General features: G+C 35.8%; 1 protein-coding gene across 2 annotated transcripts in view; it reads left to right on the forward strand.

Annotated features, from left to right (window-relative positions):
- Window positions 1-23,874, forward strand: part of DDX10 (DEAD-box helicase 10) — a 323,540-nt gene that overhangs the window by 259,998 nt on the left and 39,668 nt on the right. For both annotated transcript variants that reach the window (XM_043998759.1, XM_043998760.1), the window contains exon 17: window positions 16,690-16,832. In XM_043998759.1, the coding sequence (XP_043854694.1) occupies window positions 16,690-16,832 (143 nt within the window). The remainder of the gene's footprint in view (window positions 1-16,689; window positions 16,833-23,874) is intronic.

Consider the following 23,874-nt stretch of genomic DNA (forward strand, 5'->3'; position numbering starts at 1 on the left):
TTGTATTTTTTTGCGGGGCAATGAAGGACTGAACTGGGGTAGTGGCATTATAAGTCAAGAGAAGAGGATGGAAATTTGATACATTGTAGAGATAGAATAGTAACGAAACTCAACAAGTAATTGGATATGGGAAGTTAGGGAGAATGAAGATTCGAGAAATAACATATATGTCTATATATGAATGTTTATTCTAAAATATATCTTACTTCCTTTATTTTGGTAGGGCACAATGAAAAAAGAATCACAGGCTCACTTGCAAGTTTTATTCCAGTACTAGTTTGTAAATGGTAAATCTCACCAAAAAAAAATGTCAGCATGTCACTTTTAGAGTATTTCAGATTAAGAACAAGATAATACCAAGAGGAAAAATTACATACAATTTATTTTTGTGGGGACCAATTTTTAATTGGGGAGTGCTAGCTAAGCGGCTTGCTGCAATAATGGGGCAAGGAAGGAGACCAGCAGCCTCCCTCAAAACAGTACAAGATTTATTTTAACAAGAACGAACTTAAAAACAAAACACAAACAGGATCAGTAGGATCAAGAGAAAGGAAATAAAATGGGGAAAGGGAAATTATAATACCTGAAAAAATACCACCACCCAGGAATCAGCTGAAAGCATGCAGCAGAACGCTTGTCCCTTTCCAGCTTCCACCTAGAATGCCCAATTCTCCTCCCCAAACCTAGAAACACTCCACACAGCCCCAGCCAATGGGATGGCCACTCTTGACAGTCACATGACTGCCCTCACTAGGCTTTCAATCATTATAATTTTGCCAGGCCCATGTAGGCGTCCACCAGTGGTAATGACTCCCAAGTATTTTATATTATCTACCATTACTTTAAATGGAATTTCTCTTTCTGTCTCTTTCTGCTGGACTTTGTTGGTCATGTATAGAAATGCTGATGATTTAACGTGGATTTATTTTATATCCTGCAACTTTGCTAAATTTGTTAATTGTTTCAAGTAATTTTTGAGTTGATTCTCTAGTATTCTTTATGTATACCATCATATCATCTGCAAAGAGTGATAGTTTTGTTTCCTCCTTGCATATTCTAATTCCTTTTTCTTCTCTGATTGCTAAAACTAACATTTCTAGTACAATATTAAATAATAGGGGTGATAATGGACATCCCTGTTTCACCCCTGATCTTATTGGGAAGGCCTCTAATTTATCTCCATTGCATATAATACTTGCTGATGGCTTTAGGTAGATACTGTTTATTATTTTAAGGAAAGCTCCACTTGCTCCTAAACTCTCTAGTATTTTTATTAGGAATGGGTGTTGTATTTTGTCAAAAGCTTTCTCTGCATCTATTGAGATAATCATATTATTTTGGTTGGTTTTCTTATTGATGTGGTTGATTATGTTAATAGTTTTCCTAATGTTGAACCAGCCCTGCATTCCAGGTATAAATCCCACCTGGTCATAGTGTAGTATCCTGGTGATTATTTGCTGTAATCTCCTTGCTAATATCTTATTTAAAATTTTTGCATCAATATTCATTAGGGAAATTGGTCTATAATTTTCTTTCTCTGTTTTGGCCCTGCCGGGTTTTGGTATCACCACCATATTTGTGTCATAAAATGAATTTGTTAGAACTCCTTCTTCACCTATTTTTCCAAATAATTTGTATAATATTAGAATTAATTGTTCTTTAAATGTTTGGTAAAATTCACCCGTAAACCCATCTGGCCCTGGGATTTTTTCTTAGGGAGTTCATTAATGACTTGTTCAATTTATTTTTCTAATATGGGCTTATTTAGGGATTTTATTTCCTCTTCAGTTAACCTGGGCAGTTTGTATTTTTGTAAATATTTATCCATTTCATTTAGACTGTCAAATTTATTGGCATACAGTTGGGCAAAATAGTTCCTAATTATTGATTTAATTTCCACTTCATTGGTGGTGAGATTACCCTTTTCATTTTTGATACTGGTAATTTGGTTTTCTTCTTTTTTTAATCAAATTAACCAATATTTTATCTATTTTATTGGTTTTTTTTTCATAAAACCAGCTCTTAGTTTTATTGATTAATTCTATAGTTTTTTTGCTTTCAATCTTATTAATTTCTCCTTTAATTTTCAGGATTTCTAGTTTAATATCTAATTGGGGATTTCTAATTTGTTCTTTTCCTAGCTTTTTAAGTTGCATGCCCAATTCATTGATCTCCTCTTTCTCTTTTTTATTCATGTAAGCATTTATAGCTATAAATTGTCCCCTAAGCACTGCTTTGGCTGCATCCCATAGATTTTGGTATGTTGTCTCATTATTGTCATTCTCTTGGATAAAGTTATTGATTGTTTTTATGATTTGTTGTTTGGTCCAGTCGTTTTTTTTAGAATGAAGTTATTTAGTTTCCAATTTATTTTCAGTCTACCTTTCCATGGCTCTTTATTACATATAATTTTTATTGCATCATGTTCTGAGAAGGATGTATTTACTACTTCTGCCTTTCTACATTTGTTTATGCTGTTTTTGTGCCCTAATACATGGTCATTTTTTGGAAATGTGCCATGTACTGCTGAAAAAATTGTATATTCCTTTCTATCCCCATTCAATTTTCTCCAGACATCTATCATGTCTAACTTTTCACTTCTTTCTTATTTATTTTGTGGCTAGATTTATCTAATTCTGAGAGGGGAAGTTTCATATCCCCCACTATTATAGTATTACTGTCTATTTCCTCTTGTAACTCATTTAACTTCTCCTCTACGAATTTGGATGCTATGCCACTTGGTGCATACATGTTTAATATTTATTTTACTTCATTATCTATAGTACCTGTTAGCAAGATATAGTTTCCTTCCTTATCTCTTTTAATGAGATCTATTTTTGCCTTTGCTTTGTCTGAGATAAGGATTGCTACCCCTGCTTTTTTGACTATAGCTGATGCATAATATATTCTGCTCCAGCCTTTTACCTTTACTCTGTGTGTATCTCTCTGCTTCAAATATGTTTCTTGTAAACAGCATATTTTAGGATTCTGATTTTTAATCCACTCTGCAATTCACTTCTGTTTTATGGGAGAGTTCATCCCATTCACATTCAGTTAAAATTATTAACTGTTTATTTCCCTCCATCTTCTTTTCCCCTTTGTACTCTTTTTCCCCCTTCTTTCTCCCTATTCCACTTGACCATTGTTTTGCTTCTGACCACTGCCTCCCTTAATCTGCCCTCCCTTTTATCAGCTGCCCTTCTTTTTCTTGCCCCCTTTCCCCCCCACTTCTGCCCTCCCTTCTATCAATATCACCCTTTTCCCCCTTACCCTTTTGTTTCCTTACAGAGTAAGCTAAGTTTCTTTATACAAATGGGAGTATATTTTATTCCCTCCCTGAACAAAGTCTGATGAGAGTAAGGTTGCAATGTGTGCAATCTGTTGTAATGTGTTCTTTTTGTGCCTCTTCCTATGATATAATTAACCCCATCCCACCTCTCCCTTCCTCTCCTCCCCCTAGTCTTCTTTTATTCTGTCCTTTGTTTCTTTATATCATCATATCAAAGTTGATTTAATAGCAATACCTTTACAGAGTTATAGATCTCAAGAGTTAAAAGTATTATACTCCCTTATATGGACTCAAGCAGTTTAACATCATTGAACAACCCTTTTCTCCCCCTTGTTTACCTCTTTATATTTCTCTAGAGTCTTGTATTTGGAGATCAAATTTTCTGTTAATTTCTGGTCTTTTTCTCAGGAAGCCTTGGAAGTCCCCTAGTTCATTGAATGTCTATCTTTTCCTCTGAAAGAAAATGGTCAGTTTTGCTGGGTAGTTGATCCTGGGTTGTAATCCAAGCTCCTTTGCCTTTCTGTATATCCTATTCCAAGCCCTGTAATCCTTTAATGTTGAAGCTGCCAGGTCCTGAGCAATCCTGACTAGTGGCTCCATGGTATTTAAATGGTTTCTTTCTGGCTGCTTGGAGTATTTTCTCCTTCACCTCCTTTTTGGGTCTCTTTCAGGAAGTGTTCAGTGGATTCTTTCAATGATGATTTTATCCTCTGATTCTACAATTTCAGGGTATTTCTCCTTAATTATTTCCTGGAATATGGTGTCCAGACTCTTTTCTTGATCATGGCTTTCAGGCAGTCCAATAATTCTAAGACTATCTCTCCTGGACCTATTTTTTAGGTCAGTTGTTTTTCCAATGAGGTCTTTCACATTTTCTTCTATTTTTTCAGTCTTTTGATTCTGCTGGTCAGATTCTTGTTGTCTCATGGAGTTATCAGCTTCCATCTGCTCAATTTTAATTTTTAAGGTCTTATTTTCCACAGTAAGCTTTTGCACTTCTTTTTCTGTTTCGCTAATTTTTTTTCTCATTTGGCCAATTGTATTTTTTAAGGGATTGTTTTCCTCGGTCATTTTTTGTGCTTCTTTTTGCAGTGTAGCTCTTGTTTCTCTGATTTCTTTTTCCATTTTTTCTTCTACCTCTCATTTGGTTTTTAAAAGCCTTTTTGAGCTCTTCAAAGAGGGCTTTTTGGTCTTGAGACAAGATCATCTTCCCTCTTGAGTCTTCACTTGTGGGCATTTTGACTAACTCATCTGTGTTTGAATTTTGGTCTTCCCTTTCACCATAGAAGTTGTCAATGGTAAGGGTCCTTTTTTGTTTCTTGCTCATGTTGTAGGCTGTTTTTAAACTTATCAAGTTGAGGTCTGCTCCTGGGGCCCGGGGTTCAGGTTTGCAAGCTTCTTATTGCTCTCAGCTGCCCCACTCTCGGCTGGCTGCCCCTCTCTCAGCTGTGTCGAGTTGCAACAGTGTTGATCTGCCCACTGAGCTGAGCTTTGCTGAGCTGAGCTGCCAGCTGGGACGCTGAATCGCCCTCCCCTTTTGCCCCAGGTGAGACAGACCTTTTCTGAAGTCTTCTAAATTATTTCATGTAGCAGGATTTTGTCTCTCTTTTTGTAGGTTCTGTAGAGGCTTGATTTAATGTTGTTTTTGAGGGAAATACGGGAAAGCTCAGGAAAGTTCCTAGCTTCTCTCCGCCATCTTGGCTCCGCCTAAATATCCTACTCTTAAAGGGAATTTGCAGCATTTCTAGAATTCGTTTGTTTTAAACAAAACTTCAAACTTGCTAATTAAATGGGTCACCGATGGCATGTGTTAACTCAGCCTCTACTTCAGAATCTTTTGGTATCTTTCAATGGATTTGGTTTTGCTATTCATTCAAATATATATAATACTTCTAATTAAAGCACTTAGTTGCTTTGTTGTTGCTTTCTGATTTTGAAGCAAAAGAATTTTCAGCATCCTAGATTTTGGGATTCTTGAGGTTTGAATTTCTATCATGACCATGTCCTATAGACATCTTGGCCCTCAGGCTTCGCAGGATTCAATGTTTCATTCAAATCTGGACCTTGGATAAGAGATCAGGCACATGAAATTTCACATGTTATGCATACTTTCTTTTACTTTCACAGATTAAGGTCTCTGCTTTAAATCAAACAAACAAAAACAACCCTTTTATCTGATAACCAGTTAAATGCCACTTTGATGAGCATAAGATGTTTTGTAGGGAATTGTTTTCTGAGAATTGGACAGTGTTTTAGTAGACACAGACATATGTGTTGATCATATAGAAGATTCATTATACCTCAAGTCTTGGATCTGTTCTTAGAGCTTTTTGAAACTCTGGGGGTCAGCATGAAGTCTCTCCCCAGAGAAAGTACAAAGGACTTCATTAAAATCCTCCCTTGCCTGTGAATAAGTTGGGCCCTGGAGGGCATATGCTGAAGTCTTAAATGTTTTATTTGCTAATATGCAATATCTCTAAATGGAATTTTTCTGGTGTAGTCTTCATCTGAATTATAAACTGAAATAGAAAGACCAATCACCATAAATATCTGAAAAAGGCTAATCCTTTCTCATTAAGAGATAACCAGAGTATTTTATGACCTATGCAGAGGATTTTAATAGTAGCTAAGGCATTAAAAAATGTCACCAGGGAATTCCATAAGTAACCTAAAATACAATAAATAATCTGGCTTTAGTTCTAAAAGAAACTAACATAAAATAGGTATGGACTTAATTTATCAGACCAAGTGAAAATGGCAAGAATGAATATACTTTAATTCTTTAACTGTGCATATTTTAAGAGATTTATGAGCATGTTGGAATGTTATATCTTTGTTTAAGATGATATGATTTGGGCAGCTAGGTGGCACAGTGGATAAAACACCGGCCCTGGATTCAGGAGGACCTGAGTTCAAATTTGGCCTCAGACACTTGCCACTTACTACCTGTGTAACCCTCATTGCCCCACAGCAAAAAAAATAAATAAATATGATGGATCCAATAATTTCCTCTGTCCCCTAAATTATCCACACGTGATCCATTAGATGCTAAAATTTAGTTGGGATTTTAAAGTGTGTAGTAACAATTTTCTAAAAGGTTACTTAATAGGGAAACAGTCCCTATGAGAATAGTTTTCTCCCCAAAATGATGTCTAAAAATTCCAAAGGAGAATATTTGTTAAGCATTCATTCAAAATGAGGGTCCCAAGGGGGCCCTCATTTCCCAATTCTGAATAAGGTGCAAAAATTTTTTTTAAAAAATTCTGGCTATGTTTATTTCTTTTTAAGATCCAAGTGAATGTGCATGTTCTATTTTATTAATTTTTTTTAAAATGTTAAGTAAATGATTTAGTTCCTTAACTCTTTAAGATTCAGTGTCAGTTCTTTGTCCCTCATAACTTGGCCATATACAGAACTAAATAAAGTATATTTTATTATTTGTTATATTTATTAAAAAGGGTTTTATGTTCCCTGTTAATTAAAAAAGATGTGGGGAACATTTTATATTTCTCTGTAAATTAAATACTGGCAACAAAATTAAAAAAAATTTTTTTTCTTTTAACTTAAATGGTCCTAAATTGGTTTTTGTCTCTGTGAGTCAGTCACTATATGTGGAAAAAAAAAACAGCAAAAGAAGATAGAAAAGTACTTGCTTTATTGTTTTCAGTTAGTAAGAACCAAGCAAATTATTTTAGATTAACCACCTGGAAATATACCTGTATTAAGGTAGCTAAGTGGTACAATGAATAGATCATTGATCTAGTAATCAGTAAGACCTAAGTTCAAATCCAGCCTTTCACACTTGTGTCAAACCCTGGTCATATTTGTTCATAATGGGAATAATAATGGTAATTACCTCCTAGGGTTGTTGTGAGGATCAAATGAGATAATATCTGTGAAGTACTTAGCATAGTGCTTGGAACATAGTAGGCACTTAAGAAATATTTAGTTCCTTCCTCTACCAGGGTATTAAAAAAGCAGGCAAAGGCAAGATTTACTCAGAGCTCCCAAATAAGTTGCCCAAGGAAATGTCTCCTATGAAACATGAATTTTAAAATGACATATTTCCATATTCTATTATCTTTCACCCGTAACAGAGACTAATGTGGGGTCCATGAACCCTTATGAGGGGTTGGGAAAAAAATTGGAAGGGGGAAAAATTTACATTTTTGTTTTCATTAACTTGTAATTTATCATTTACTTCAATTATGAATTTTTTAAAAAACCATGACATTCTGAGAAGGGGTCCTTGGGTTTCATCTTACTGCCAAAAATACAAAAAGGCTAATTATTCCTGATCTATAGGAATTAAAAGTTTTCTCTGTTTCTGGATTACTGTATGCAAATATTTGATATTTTTTCATATTAACAAACAACTTGGTACCCAAACTCCACTAGGATTCTACTGTGCCTTATATGTACATGGAAGATTTGGGCATTTTCATTCTTTTTTTTCAACCTTCTTAAATATTTTAGTTTTTCCTAATTACATTTGTTTGTTTGTTTGGGGGTGGGGGGTAGGGAGGCAATGAGGGTTAAGTGACTTGTCCAGGGTCACATAGCTAGTAAGTGTCAAGTGTCTGAGGCTGGATTTGAACTCAGGTCCTCCTGAATCCAAGGGTTAAGTGACTTGCCCAGGGTCACATAGCTAGTAAGTGTCAAGTGTCTGAGGCTGGATTTGAACTCAGGTCCTCCTGAATCCAAGGCCAGTGCTTCATCCACTGAGCCACCTAGCTGCCCCCCTAATTACATTTAAAAACAATTTTTACATCTGTTAAGATTTTGAATTCCAAATTCTCTCCCTCCTTCCCCTCCTGCCTCATTGAGAAGGCAGGCAATTTTATATAGGTTATACATGTGTAGTCATGTAGGTGTTCTGGACTTTCAAAGGCTATATATCCATGTCCATCATAGACTGTTAGAGTCTAGCAAACTGACTTAGAGGATGGGCTTAGCAATGGATTCTGTATCAGTTATTCAAGGATCATCCTTGTTAAGTTTGAAGAGAATCATGACAGAAAGGTTGTCCCCCTGGCCATTCTTTTATTCAGCCACCCCCACTCGTGGGGACTGTGTCCTAAATAATTGCAGTTTTCATTGGTAGCATACATTATAGATAGGATTATAGTCAGATATACCTGAAGCATTGGTATCCACCAAAGATCATCTATTATGTACATTATTTTAGATTTTCTTTTTCAATTATCTGTCATATGTGGATCATGTTTTCATCTTTAAAAAGTGCTCCAGAAGAAATTAAGATCATAAGGCATAGACATTTTCAATATTGGAAGAAAAGTTAATATATCAACAGAGCAAATTTTGTAGCTTTTTAAGTGAAGACAGGAAGAACAAATTAGCCACAAGACCTAATGCTGCAAGTTAGCAGTGCTGTTACTATACAGTTTTATATCCTCATTTCAAAAACATATTCATTGTTAGTATGGAATAACTTTCCCCTCCTCACTTTTAGAAGTGGCCTCTGGCCTGATATATAATGGTCATTACTATGTGTGTTATCTAGATTGATAGAGATTATAAATGGTAAAAAGGTCTACTTCTCAACAACTCGAAATAATATACGGAGGTCATAGATTTTATTAAATATGTCTAATAGTAAGGAAGGGTGTTATTCTGTTCATATATGCAATAAATACATATTACTTTCCCTTCCCTCTCTCTATCCTAACTCAGCCAGATAAATGTATAAAAGAATCATAGAACCATTTTTAACTCTACAGAAGTCCATTATAAAACTACTTGTTATTCCATGTTAAATTTCATGTTGTTTTATATAAATATGTCAAATGTCAAAATCTGTTTCCTGAAATGACATATGGTAATGGCAAAAACTTCTTATATCATAGTTATAGTTCCCATTATAATTTGATGTGATATAAGTTATATAAACTTGCTATTATAAGTTTTTCTATCATAGTATGAGACCTGTGTTTTCTTACAAATATTGAATGTAATTGCATTTTGCCATTTGTGCCCCAACCTGCCCCTCTACCCCTTAACCTCTTGCTCTAGTGTTAGTAATCAAATCAGTAACACCAAACTACCATTGCTTGTGTGATGAAATAATGGGATTTAGCAGATACTCAAAGACCCACCTGGAGATTAATCTATACAGATTGAATCAAGTGAGAGTGATTGACTGCTGATTAAGCCTACTTCAAGTTAACTGGATTGTAATCACACCCGGCTAGCCCTTAATGGATTTGGAGGATGCCAACCAATCAGCTTGAAGCAGTGTGTAAGGCCTGCCTCTGTTCCAGACCTATAAAAAGCTTCCACAAACAGTTTGCCAAAGAGTTCCTGATTAAAGCAGGCTCATGGAGGAGGACTTCAGGAAGAACCCAACCAGGATGGAATTCTAGGCTAGACTGGTGCTGAAGGTTCTGATTTAAGGCGACCACAATTTAGATTTTTAAACATCACACTTGGAAAGGCAGGCTATGTCTTTTTTATTTTTCTGAGGTCTTGAGATTATAGAAGAGCATGACAAAGGAAATGTAGAATGTCAAATAATAAGAATTTATACAGCACATTAAAGTTTACAGACATTGATACTCAACAACCATGTGAAAATATAATGTATTTATATCTCTACATAGGCATAGACCCTTACCTCAAATTTTATTTCTGTTTAATCAGAAATAGTAGCAAATGAACAATACTTCCATGTATTTAGCACTTTTTTGAACAGGATTAAACATATTGCCTATACATACAACTCAGCTTTCGCGAGGATTTTACATGTTTACTTAACCATATAAATCCATTCTTGGTGATTTTTTTCAACAGGTTTTTCCTATTCATTTTACCTTTACGTGGATCACTAACACATATGTAATCATTCTTTTTTCCATGAGTGTTTCTTCTGTGGTATTTTTTCTGATTTTGAAAATGTCAAGCAAAGGATATAATCTTTAAAGGCTCTGAATTTTTTTTTTTGGTACTGTGACTGAATAGAAAGACAGAGGGAAGATTAATAACAAAAGGAAGAAATCAAAATATGTCTTCCTACCACCTCTGTAATCCTTGTAGTTTGAAATTGCACTTCTGACAGGAATAGTTTTTAGCCTAAATTCATTTGTCACTGTCACAGAGTTGAGGGGTGTGTGGTAACACACATAATGTGGTGTGACATCAACAGTGCAGTAACAAAATTAACCACATCAGTGAAGTGCAGGCATGCTGGCATCAATAACAAGAGGTTGATGCTGAGATAAACCAGCTGTAGTGTTATGAGCATTTAAAAATAGAGGATTTCATATTTTTATTACCATTTTTCCACATGGACATTTGCTTAGGAACATTGAATGATTCTTCATCATTTTGCCTATGTATACTTTCATAATTGTAACAATTTCCTTTAATTTTATAATAATTTCAATTATTATTGCTTAAATTGTCAGCATATTTCAAAGTCCAATTCCATTGTTGATAGGTGTGAAAAGAGAGACTGTGTTCAACATGTAAACTGTGTTTCAAAAACTGTACACATTATTATATTTTAATAAATTTTATTTTCATTCTGCCTCCTACCTCTCCTAACACCTTCCAATTAAGAAAGAAAAACAAAACTCCTGGTTTATATATGTATTCATGTGTATATAAGTCAAGCAAAGCAAATTCTTATATCAGCCATGTCCCAAAATAATAATGTCATAGTTTGCACTCTCAGTCCATCATCATTCCCTCAGGAAGTAGGTAACCTTTTTCATTGCTATTCTTCTGGAATTATTGTACCAGATTGTGTTGATTTGGTCAGAGTTCCTAACCCTAAGTTAACCGGGCTCATTTTCTTTCATATATTCTCTATGTAATTTCTTCCACTGATTAACCAGTACCAAATTCTTAATGCTTTTTTTTTGGGGGGGGGGCAGGGCAATGAGGGTTAAGTGACTTGCTCAGGGTCACACCGCTAGTAAGTGTCAAATGTCTGAGGCCAGGCCTGAACTCAGGTCCTCCTGAATCCAGAGCAGGTGCTTTATCCACTGCACCATCTAGCTGCCCTTAATTCTTATTTCTTAACCAGTATCTTTTTAAAAAAAAATTATTATTGCTTGCTAGTATGACTTGAGATCTGATACTGCTAGGCCCCCTTCCCTCCTACTTTTTCCATTAAATCCCTTGAGATTCTTGGCCTTTTTCCCCTCCAGATGAATTTTATCATTATTATTTCTAGTTCTATTAAGTAATGCTTTGGTAGTTAGAATAGTATGGCACTGAATAAATATTTTATGTAGTATTGTTATTTTTATTAGATTGGGTTGGTCTAGCCATGGGCAATTAATATTTCTCCAGTTATTTAGATCTTTATATGTTCTTTCATAGTTCTTGTCTGCCTTAACAATGAGACACCCAAGTATTTTATGCCTTCTCTAGTTATTCTGAATGAAATTTCTTTTTCTATCTCTTCTTGCTGTATTCTGTGGGCAATATACAGAAATACTAATGATTTATGTGGCTTTATTTTGTTTCCTGTGAATTTGCTTGTTACTTACATTAGTTTTATAGTTGACTTTCTATGACTCTCTAAGGAAACCTTCATATCATCTGCAAAAATGGATAATTTTGTTTCTTCTTTGCCTGTGTTTAATTCCATCAATTTCGTTTTCTTCCCTTACTCCTATAGTTAGCATTTCTAGCATTATATATTGAATAGTAGTGGTGATAATGGACATCCTTGCTTTATTCCTGGTCTTATTAGAAAGATCTTATTTATCCTCATTACAGATAATGCTAGGTTTTGGTTTTAGATTTATGCTATTTATCAGATGAAGGAAAGACCTATTTATCCTTATATTTTTCTAATGTTTTGAATAGGAATGGAATATTGCCCCCCCCCATTTTTTCCTCTGCTTTTATTGATATAATCACATGATTTTTTTCTGGTTTTGTTATTAGCAAAGTTAATTGTGTTCATTGTTTTCCTATTATTGAACTAGCCTTGAATTACTGGTATAACTGCAGCCTGGTCATAGTGTGCAATTGTTGTGATAAGTTGTTGTAATCTATTGTTAATATATTAATTTTTTTTCATGAGTATTCCTTAGGGATATTTGGGTTATAGATTTTTTTTCCCTGTTCCATTTGAGTTTGCCTGTTCTAAGTTACTTGGATTTGAAACCAGAAGATTTGTTTATATTTTTGTTTCTGTTATTTCTTACCTAAATAATCTTGAATAAGTCATTTCATTTCTTGAGGCCACAGTTTTCTCATCTGTATCATTTGAGTATTGATCTAGACCAAAGGTGTCAAAACTCATTGGATGATCCACAACTAGTCGAGGTCCCAACTAGGTTAAATATAACTGGGAAGATTTTGTTTGTTTTGGTGAGGCAATTGAGGTTAAGTGACTTGCCCAGGGTCACACAGCTAGTAAGTATCTGAGGCCAGATTTGAACTCAGGTCCTCCTGAATCCAGGGCTGGTGCTCTATCCACTGTGCCACCTAACTGCCCCTTTTTTGTTTGTTTGGGGTTTTTTTTGGTGAACTGGGAAGATTTTAATAAAATAAAACAGTAAAATACTGATAATATAAATTCATCATTTTCTAAGTCAGTGTGAGGTACAGGGATCTATTTCCATTTGAGTTAGACACCATTGAACTAGACCAGAGTCTCCAAACTCTTTTGATCATGTATTCTTGTGACCAAAAAAACCCCAGTGAAAAACTAAACCTTTGAACTTGCACCTTCAGTATATGTGTAATATCTTATATTTATGTTCTGTTGTATAATTGCTTGCTTATAAGACATATAGGAAAAATAGAAATGAAAACAGGATGAGATAAAGATGAAGTAATATTTGATCCAGAGTCAGTAAAGGGCTGATGGAGCAATAATACAGTTCCACCTTTCCTTTAGGAAAATATCTTTGGAGTCCATAGAAATGATAGATTTGAATTTGAAGAAATGTGAGGTAGGGACACCCATTAGGAGGCTGTTGCAATACTCTAGAACAGAGCATGTGATAAGGACCTGAACCAGAGTGGTAGCTCTGTGAATGGAGAGAAAGGGATTCATACAAGAGATGTTGTGAAGTTAGAAACAACAAAATTTGATAGTTGATTGGATTGGTAAGGGATGGTGAAGAGTCCAGGCTTCTGCTGTGGTTGCAAAAATGGCACTAGAAGGATGGTGACATTGTCAAGGAAAATGAAGAAGCTCAGAAGACGGTTGGGTTTTGAGGGAAATCTAATGTAAGTTCAATGTTGCATGCATCCTGTGCTACTCAGTTTTTTCCTGCTCAAAAAATTTCACTGTTGAGGGAAGCTAACTCACAGGCTACTACTTTGAAGTGAAGACCCTCTTACTGCAAGGTGACATATATCAACCATAAGGTTTTTGGCTGACGGGGCAGGGGTATTTGAAAGGGAAGACATGCAGGAAATTTTGTTCACAGCAGCTGCAGTGGGTCTCTGAGTAGGGGTATGTTATAAAGTTTGGGGGTCCGTATTCTGCACAGTGGAATAGGGGAGTATTTGGGGGAGTCATGTAGCCATGTTGGTAACAAGCTCACAACTGATTTTATGGGTAGGGAAGGAGAATGGTGGGGTGCCACTATTTGCTACCCACCTCTTGGTGGATCTTTTCAAGTACTTCTCCATTTTGGATGATAAAGACCCCTTGCTAAATTTAGATCTAATATAAAACTCCAAACCTATGGTCCAGAAGTAGAATAGTGGTGGTAACTGTATACAACTTCAGGTGTATGGTTAAGTCTGTGTTCCAGTAGAATTTGAAAAGATAGAATCATTGAATTTGGTTGGTACCTTACTCGAATTTTGTGGATCATGCATGAGTTTTGACACCTCTGGTCTAGATCAACATTCACATTATACAGATGAGAAAACTCTGGCCTCAAGAAATGAAATTACTTATCTAAGATTGTTCAGGTAAGAAATAGCAGAAAGAAAAATATAGATCTAAATCTCCTGGTTTCAAATCTAGTAATATGCCATGGCATACTTTGAAAAATAAGATGAGCAAGAGTTATGAAAATGATGTCAGTTTTCTTGAAAATAATGCCAGTGATATTTTGTAAAAATAGCTTCTTTGGAAGGTGATCTTAATGTTGTTGATGTTTTTTAGATCTTGTTTCAAACAAATATTATGAAAGACAACATTTTGGCAAAATATTATTGCGGGGGAGGGGGGGGATTTTTCAGTAAGAGGCAACCTAAAGAAACCAAACTCCCAGACTTTCATTAAATGCTTTTCCTATTGGACATGACAGTTTAAAGTGGCACTGGAGAGTCTTGGGGGTATATTGAGCTATTTTGTTTAGTAGTTACAGTATCTTTCTTGAATTCTTCTCTCTTAATTTCTGATTATACCTTATATATAGGTACATAGGTAAGTGAAGCTCAGTGGAAGATAGGACAGAGAATAGGAGAGGTGTACAATAAAGACAGAGCTTGAGAATAATCCAGCAATTAGATTATAATCAAATTTGTTAGTTCCAGAATTTTGAAATCTGCCTTTGCCTCTACCTAATGGCATTAACATCCTTTTAATAACTTTAGACTGTGAAAATGGAAATTGGTTGCCCAAGAGAGCAGTATTTCTAAGTGTATAGTGACATAAGTAGAAGACATAATGTATTATTGACTATTCTGCTTACTGCTTTTGATTGCATATGTGTTTTTCTTTTCTTTCTCATGCTTGTTTCCTGATCTTTCATACATACATACACACATGTGTATATAGGTGCACATGCACACACATGCACAAATACACCTACATGCACACATGTACATGTGTACACACACACACATATATATGAATACTTGTGTGCAAATATATATGTGTGTATAGGAAATTTTGCTGGGGCAATGATAAAGCAAGCCTGCAGTAGTGACTAATTCACATTTTCTTTACTTGTTTCTCTTTTTGTTATGTTCAGAGGTTATCAGGGGAGTGCAGTTCACAAAGGGTTAGGGGACTTCAGTAGTGACGAGTGGTCTACACAACCAGCTACATTTTCATTTTAAATTGTTATTCATTTTTGAGAAAGAGAATAAAAATATTAGAAATAAGGAGAATAAAAATATTAGAAATAAGAGGTTCATTTAGTCATGACTCATAAAATTAGTGTAAAGAATAATTGTAATAATTGTAAAGTAACTTGGAGAGAAAGTCATCCAGAAGTTTTTATTGTCTTCTAAAAAGTGTTTATGGTATTGTGTGCCAATGTTTGCTTTACCTGTTGCTGAAAGGGATACATCCACCTTAAACCCATTGATAGTATAATGTATTCATCATTTAAACATATATAGATTTCTCTCTTTTAGTTTTAAAATATCCCTTTGCTTTCTACCAACCCCCCTAGCTGTTTCTCCTCTTTACCATTTTCTCAGTACATAGAGCATGAATATGTTCTGTATATATTTATATGTGGACATTTTTATCTTTCCTATTGTAAATGTGAGCCTTTGAAAACAGGGCTTTTTGTCTTTGTATTCCCAGCACATAGTGCAGTATGTAACACAAAGTAATGCTTAGTAAATGTTTTTTGATTGAAGTAATATATCAAAATTAATGGGAGCCTTGTTTGTGCATGTAGTTCCTTGCAAGTCAGCTTATAAAATTGGCCAAATTTGGTCAGACTTGAAGATACATTAAAATCTTATGTATTTTGGATATAAAACAGGAAAATGTTATAAATTCTTTTGATCTCTTTTTTTGTTTGATTTTATTTTTGCCATGAAATGTTGGTAGTTTTGAAACAAATCCATTTGTTTGAGAATAAATGATGAGGAAATGTTGATTTGATTTTATAATTATTTATAATAATTTAATAGTTCACTTTTATGATGCTTTAAAGTTTATGATACACTATTGGGTTTAACAGTTGTTTCCATAATACTAGCCTATAGGATAGGGAGTATATAAGTTTTATTGTCTCTATTTTCCAGATAAAGAAACAAAAGTTTATTGAATAGGATTACTAAAATCAGCCTCTATCTTATTTTACTCAGGCAGTTATTTCTTTACTTTTTACTTTATACCACAGTTGGTTCACTCACAAAAAGATTCTCTAGTAACTGTGAGCCCTTAACTCCTCTATGGTGGTATTCCAAACAATCACATAGCTGAAATTTATTTTCACTCTTAAATCTTAATGGCATCAGGTAAGCATTTACTTCCTAAATCACATTTAGTTTCATTTTTTAAATTACATGTTTCATTATTGTTGGTCATAGCTGCCAGCTTTGAAGGTGACCTAGATATTTCCCACAAAAATATAAGGCCCTTGATTTGAAATTGCAAGTAGAGAGTTGACGTACTTTTGAACCCAGTGGCTATAAATGAAGTACAGATGGGAAAGAGATAAGATTTTCTGCCAGATGGTTTATTCAACCCTATTTTTCCCCCACCTCAGGCTCAAGATGAAGAGGAGGAAGCCTTTCTGGATTGGAGTGATGGCAATGATGAATTTGATCCAAGTACACTCCCAGATCCTGATAAGCACAAAAGCCATGAAGAAACGTCTGATGATGATGATGATATGGAAGACGAAGAGAGGTATGTTTTGTTTACTTTTGACAGCCAGGCACAGTGATCTGTTTTTTTTTTTTCCTCTTCTGAAAACTGGAATGCTTTATTAAAAATACTACTGTGAAAATGCTTCTTCCCCTTCATACCTCCAGCTTTTACTGATCTCAGAAAATACTGCTATGATGCTGCTGCTGGGTGTTTTGTTTTTGTACTTTTATTTATTTATTTTTTTGCCTCCGGATTATCCTCTAAATGTAATTCAGATCATTTGGATTCTTTTTAGAGACTGCTTTATTTATGCTGTAAGATTCTCAAAGCAACCCATTTAAGAAGCTGTGTTTTGGGAGTTTATTTCCTTTCCTCTTTTCTTTTTCTTTTCCATCTCTCACTTTATATTCCTTAAACTCAAGATTCTCAGTGCAAGTTAACTACTTCCTACCTAACAAAATACTTTTCTTTTATGTATGCATGTTAGAAATAGCATTTTGACCTTATGTCAAAGGGATCTTGCTGGGAGTATTTCTAAAATGGCAGGTTTTCTGCAGAAAATGAAAAAGAAATTAGATAGGTACTTATATGTAATGAGATTTGTAGGAAAGAAAACAAATATACATAATGACACAGAGTACTTGTACATGTTTAGAGTAGTAGACAAATTCCCTTAGTGTGAAACATGTGTATCTTGTATATGTATATTTAATAAAGAATATAAATATATCCCAAATGGATGAAATATAAGTAACTGAAGTGTTTTGCATCAGTCAATATTTATTGAACACTTATTGTGTTTTGTATATTATACGGAGCATTGTGAAGAAATTCTAGGGAAATGAATACTTGTTTATAGGGGATAGGCAATTTCTGTAGAGGTCAGTGATAGTAATGAAAGATAAAGTTGATATAATTGAAAGAAAAGAAGATATTGTATGAATATGAGAGTAATGCCCCAAAATAAAGAAATTTGAAAACAATTGTCTTATTAGAATTATGGAGGGTAGGGAGGCAAGGAAACTAATTAAATCAAGCGTATAAGAATTCTCTAGTTACCTGGAAAATTCACGTATCCAGAATCCTAGTGAAACAGGATAAATTAGACAGTAATTACCATGGTACTTTACACAGTGTATAATAAACTTGTAGGTCTTTGTTAGCCCATAAGATAATGGAATAAAAATAGAAATCCATATTTTAAAAGGGTTAAATTCATAGAATCCCAGAGTTAGAAGGGACTATAGAGTCCATCTAATTTATATACCTATACAGAAATCCCATCTATTATGTCACCAACAAAAGGAAATCCTGCCTTTGTTTGAAGATGAACTTATTTTCCAGTGAGGCAATGGACAATCCATAAAAAGATTAAAGAAGAATTAAAAGATTAGTTATATGTTGGTCCTTATCTTTTGAGATTGATACCATCAAAGGCAGCCATACTGCCTGATGAGAGGCAGCTATATTTTCCTTCAAAATATTTCAAGGTACCAAAGTTGGAGAGAAAATCCTGATTTATGCAAACCATTAGGTCCTACCCAGAGTAGCTGTTTTGCATATATTTTTATATAAATATACTTTTCTCACACAGCCCACATGATCTCAATTTTGTTAACTAGGACTTCACTAAAACATTTATTTATTTTTAACTTGAACATGGTGTCCTCTTCTTAGGTTAACTATCCTCAGGAAGGAATAGTTGGATCTTACAGCTATTGCAGTATATCTTCATAACCAAAGTGCTGGGATTGTAATATCCCTTTATTCACAGTCATATAGCATCTCCTCATAGTCAATTGTGGGCCAGGTTGTTCCTGTGCAGGATAGTGTTCACTAAGGACACCCCTCCTCAGGGGCTTTTGATATTATCTGGGCATTAAATGCTGTTTGTCCATCCCCTCTCCCCACCCCTCCCCACCTCAATTACTTGCTAGGATGAGGTGGTAGTAAAGGATTAAAACAAAAAGTATGATATAGTTCCTATCCAATATTTATTGAATTTCATTACTGAGATAATTAAAAAATAAGGAACTATAAAACAAGATATAAATTGAGGGGTAAGGCAATAATTGCAATAGAAAACATGATGAAACTACTTTAAGTTTCTTCAGAAGCCTTTTAAAATTGCTTTAAAATGTTTAAAATGAGTCACTGCTTTTAGAAACAGTTTATGAAGGATTGATAGTGGTTCCAAAGGCAGAAAACTTTTTAGTGTATTTTATGCTTTTAGCCCTTGCTAAAAGATATTCTTGAACAAATTTAGCAATTTATGCAAATGTTTAAACAAGTAATATCCATCCAACAGTTTCAGTGTAATGAGAGAAAGGTGGATGTTATTTTACCCTTCTTCTCAGGGAGAATTTTTGTGTTACTTGAGAGCTAATAAATGGGGACTTTTACATTGTCAATGACACCATGTTTGGCCACTTAGGAGACAGGGTGTAGACAATATATGGGAACATGAACATTCTAGATCAATCTTCTTGAACTCACATTGCAAGTTCACTTTAAATTTATAACCCTGATATGTTTTAACTTCTACTATCTAAATCTTTGTTTTTCTTAGCAAAGACTTGATCATTTTTTTTATGTATTTGTGTGAAGAGAGGAGCAAAGGAGTAACTCTTTACCTGCTCTGAGGATACAAATTACATTCCTTTCACATCTTCTCATCCTGTAGAGTTCTTGTCCATTTTCTCATGGAAATCCTACTCACGAGTGCATACCAAAATCCTGCCATATAGCATTAGAACAAGAATATAGGACCTTTTATTTCAAATAGTAGTACAGGGTTCACTGTGTAAAGCATTTGTCCCAGAGACAATCTACTCTTTTTTTTCCCTCCTGCTAGACCTCTAGGCCTAATTAATTGTGCTTTTGCAGTATCTGTCCAACTTAATATGTAGTAATAGGACCAGCCCTATCATCCATCCATACATCCAAATGCTATTGTAGTTTGGACAATAAGCATTCTTCAGTTACTTAGTTTTGGGGTGTTTTTCCCCTTAAATGACTAAGTACAGTAAACTCTCTTGAGTGATTATAGATAGACTTCATTTAGTAGGCTTTGCAGTATTGTGGGACTTGATGCAATAAATATAGTATCATGAACATGAGCCATCTGAAAGACCTCCCCTTTCATAGAGAATTCTCTCCCTTTGGGACTTTTCATATTGGACATCCTTCATGACAGCAGCAAATACCTTCCAATGAGCAGGTCTCCTTGTGTTAAGCCTCATTTCTAATTGGTGTATCCTTCAACAAAGTTATCTCTTTTGGTATATATTGTTTTTTCTCTTTTATTTTTAAATGAAGTTGAGTGTTTAACAGTGAGCAGCTTTATGCTGTGTGTAGCCAAGGGCACAGATTCCCAAGCCCATGTACAGTTGGCTTGATGGAAAGATGGATTAGTGTGGCATGATCCCTATGAATCATGCCAGTCTGTGACCAGTTTGAGTTTTGTGGTTTAAAAACACAGACTTAGTCTTCAAACGATCAGAACAACTCTAACCTCAGGTTTTAAAGGCCTCAGCCAGGGCTGCCATTCAAAGTTAGGGATATAGCTCCAACCATCAACAGGAGAAGGCCGCTTACTGCAATTTGTTGATAAGGACTTAAAAAGACTTATGTGGAGAGGATTCAGTAGCACTCTTTCCTTAATTTTTGACAAGGTCGTGCCTAGGGATTATGAGGTCACTGAAAAAGGACATTGTATCCAATAGTACCACCCCTCTTCACAACTTCTCAAGGAATTTTATACATATTATATTGTTAAGAGGACTGCAAATAAGGGGGCAGCTGGGTGGCACAGTGGATAAAGCACCGGCCCTGGGTTCAGGAGGGCCTGAGTTCAAATCCGGCCTCAGACACTTGACACTAGCTGTGTGACCCTGGGCAAGTTATTGCTCCCCCCCCCCAAAAAAAAAAAAAAGAGGACTGCAAATAACTCTGCATGCTTGGAGTTTGAGAACACTATTCCAGGCTAGAGAAAGAAATGGAAGATCATTTTGGGGAATTCTACTAGCACAAAACAGGATAAGCAGGATTTTTGTACCTGTAATAGCTAGAAACTGCCACAGCTATGTAAAGCCACCCATGGTGGTTCTTTTGGCATCTTTCTGGCCTGAGTGATGTTGTGGAAAGAGGGCTAGATTTGGAGTCAGTAGGCATGGGCTTGCAACTGACTAACATTTCCTTCTTGTGTTACCTTCAGTACCTTAAGCAGTCACTTACATTAATCCTTATTCATTAAATGGAAATCATTAGACTTTTGTTTCAAGTAGAATGTAAGCCCCTTGATGGCACAGTCTGAGCTCTTTTTTTTTTTTAATACTGTACATTTTCTAGTTCCTAGCATGGTGCATAACACATCAGACCTTTAGTAAATGATTATTAAATGAACGAAAAAAGGAATGAAGCTTTTATTAAATGCCTACTATGTGCAAGACACCATGATGAGTGCTGCAGATACAAATGTAAGCAAAAAGACAGACCATATTTACCCTCAAAAAACTTACATTGGGGCAGCTAGGTGGCGCAGTGGATAGAGCACCGGCCCTGGAGTCAGGAGTACCTGAGTTCAAATCCGGCCTCAGACACTTAACACTTACTAGCTATGTGACCCTGGGCAAGTCACTTAACCCAATTGCCTCACTAAAATAAAAAAAAAATTTAATTAAAAAAATTTTTTTAAAAAGACTATCCTTGCATTTAAGGAGATTGAGGTCTAGTGGGAGAGAAAGCATGCAAACAAATATATGCAAAGCAAGCTACATACAGGGTAAATAGGAATAATTAACAGAGTAAAGGCCCTGGGATTAAGAGAGGTTGGGGAAGGCTTCCTAGAAGTTGGATTTTAGTTAGGACTTAATGCAAACCAGAGAGATTGATGGTTGGAGTGGAGGAGGGAGAGCGTTCTAGCAATGGGGGAGAGCCAGAGATGGAGGGTCTTATTTATAGAATAGCTAAAAGGCCAGTATCAGTGGATTGAGTGCATGGTGGGGATTAAGGTGTAAGAAGAGTAGAAAGGTTTGAAGGGGTTGGGTTATGAAAGACTTTGAATGCCAGTGTTTTATATTTACACCACTGGAATTTATGGAGTAGGGGGAGTAATGTGATCAGACCTCCACTTTAGCTTTATGGAAGATGGATTGCACTGGGGAGAGATTTGAAGCAAGCAGCTCTGCCGGCTGGCTATTACATTGATCCGGGTGTAAGGTGACAAGGCCTATGCTAGAGAAGGGGGCATATTTGCGCAATGTTGTAAAGGTAAAATTGACAGGCTTTGGCAACAAATTGGATGTTGGGCAAGGCAGGGGGTGTAGGGGAAGGGGGAGATGGAGTGAGAGGTCATGAAGAATCCTGAAGGACTCCTAGGTTTTGAGCCTGAGGAACAGGGATAATGCTGCTGCCATGTAAAGTAATAATGAAGGGGACATATGTGTGTGGGGCAGGATGAAGAGGTTGGGGGAAGTTCTGTTATGGACATATTGAATTTAAGAACATCCATTTCTAGCTGTCTGATGGACATTTGGAGATGAGGGATTGGAACAGGGAAAGTATATATCACAATCATCAGCATTGAAATGATTATTAAATCCATGGGAACTGATGGGATATTCAGTAGAAGTATTATAGAGGGAGAAGAGAAGAGAGCCCAGGACAGAACTCTCTTACAGATGGTGGGGGGGAGGAGGGGGGATCTGGAGGAAGATCCAACAAAGGAGAAGGAGTGATCAGGGAGATAAGAGGAAAACCAGGAGAGAGTGGTGTCCTGAAAGCCTAGAGAGAAGAGAGTATCAAAAGGAGAGAGTGATCAGCGATGTCAAAGGCTGCAAAGAGGTCAAGGAGAATGAGGATTGAGAAAGAACCATTGGATTTGGCAACTAAGAGACCATTAGTAACTTTGGAGAGAATAGTTTCAGTGGAATGATAATGTTGGAAGCCAGATTGTCAGGAATTAAAAAGAAAATGAGAAGAGAGAAAGTAGATGCATTTATTGTAGACCTCCTTTTCAAAGAGTCTAGCTGCAAAGGACAAACGAGATTTAGGGTAACATTTAGCAGAAATGGAAGGATCAAGTGAGTTTTTTTCAGTATAAGAGAGGCATAGGCATGTTTATAGGCAATAAGAAGTTAGAGAGGGAGAGATTGTAAATAACAAGGTGAGGATGACAGAGGGGACAATCTGCTGTAGGAGATGGGATAAAATGGGATCACTTGAACAACTAGAGGTTATCCATGGTGAGGAACAAGGCCACTTCATCATGTGAGACAAAGGTGAAGGATAAGAAAGTGGCAGAAGGCAAAGGAGTGATAGGAGATAAGAAAGAGGGAGGGGCAGCTAGGTGGCACAGTGGATAAAGCACTAGCCCTGGAGTCAGGAGGACCTGAGTTCAAATGTGGCCTCAGACATTTGACACTTACTAGCTATGTGACCTTGGGCAAGTCACTTAATCCCAATTGCCTCACCAAAAAAAAAAAAAAGAAAAGAAAGAGGAGAGAGAGAGAGTTCACAACAAATGTCCTCATTTTTTCCCTGTAAAATAGGAGACAAAGCTTTTTGCTGAGTCAGTGGGGGTGGGGGGAAACATGGAAGGTTTGAGGACAGTTAGAAAAGTTTGGGAGAGCTGCTGTGGAGATTGGGATAGTGAAGTATTAAGAGAAGTATAGTAGAATTGCCCTGATAGCAGTGAGAGCCCAGTTGGTGTTATGTAATATAAATTTGTAGTTTACCTATTCAGAATGCTTGTGTGATTTTCTCCACCTTGATTCAGTAGTACATGTGTAGAAACAAAGTCAGTGAATGATGGGAAGGATCCAAGGCTAGGGCTTGGCCAGGTGTGATCAGTAATATGATAAGGGGTCTAGGGACTCAAGAGATGACAATATAGAACTAAATTAGTTCAAGATGGCCTGGGAGAGAATTGAGGGGTCACAGTATTGGAGACCATGGTGCAGATAAAGAGAAGGGTTATATAAAGGAAAGTCAAGGGAGAGGCAGAAAGCCAATAGGTGATGGTCAGACAAAGGGATTTCATAATTCTTGAAAATAGTGTTAGTACATATGTGGATGGTGG

Source organism: Dromiciops gliroides, chromosome 3, assembly GCF_019393635.1.
Source record: "Dromiciops gliroides isolate mDroGli1 chromosome 3, mDroGli1.pri, whole genome shotgun sequence".
Taxonomy (NCBI): domain Eukaryota; kingdom Metazoa; phylum Chordata; class Mammalia; order Microbiotheria; family Microbiotheriidae; genus Dromiciops; species Dromiciops gliroides.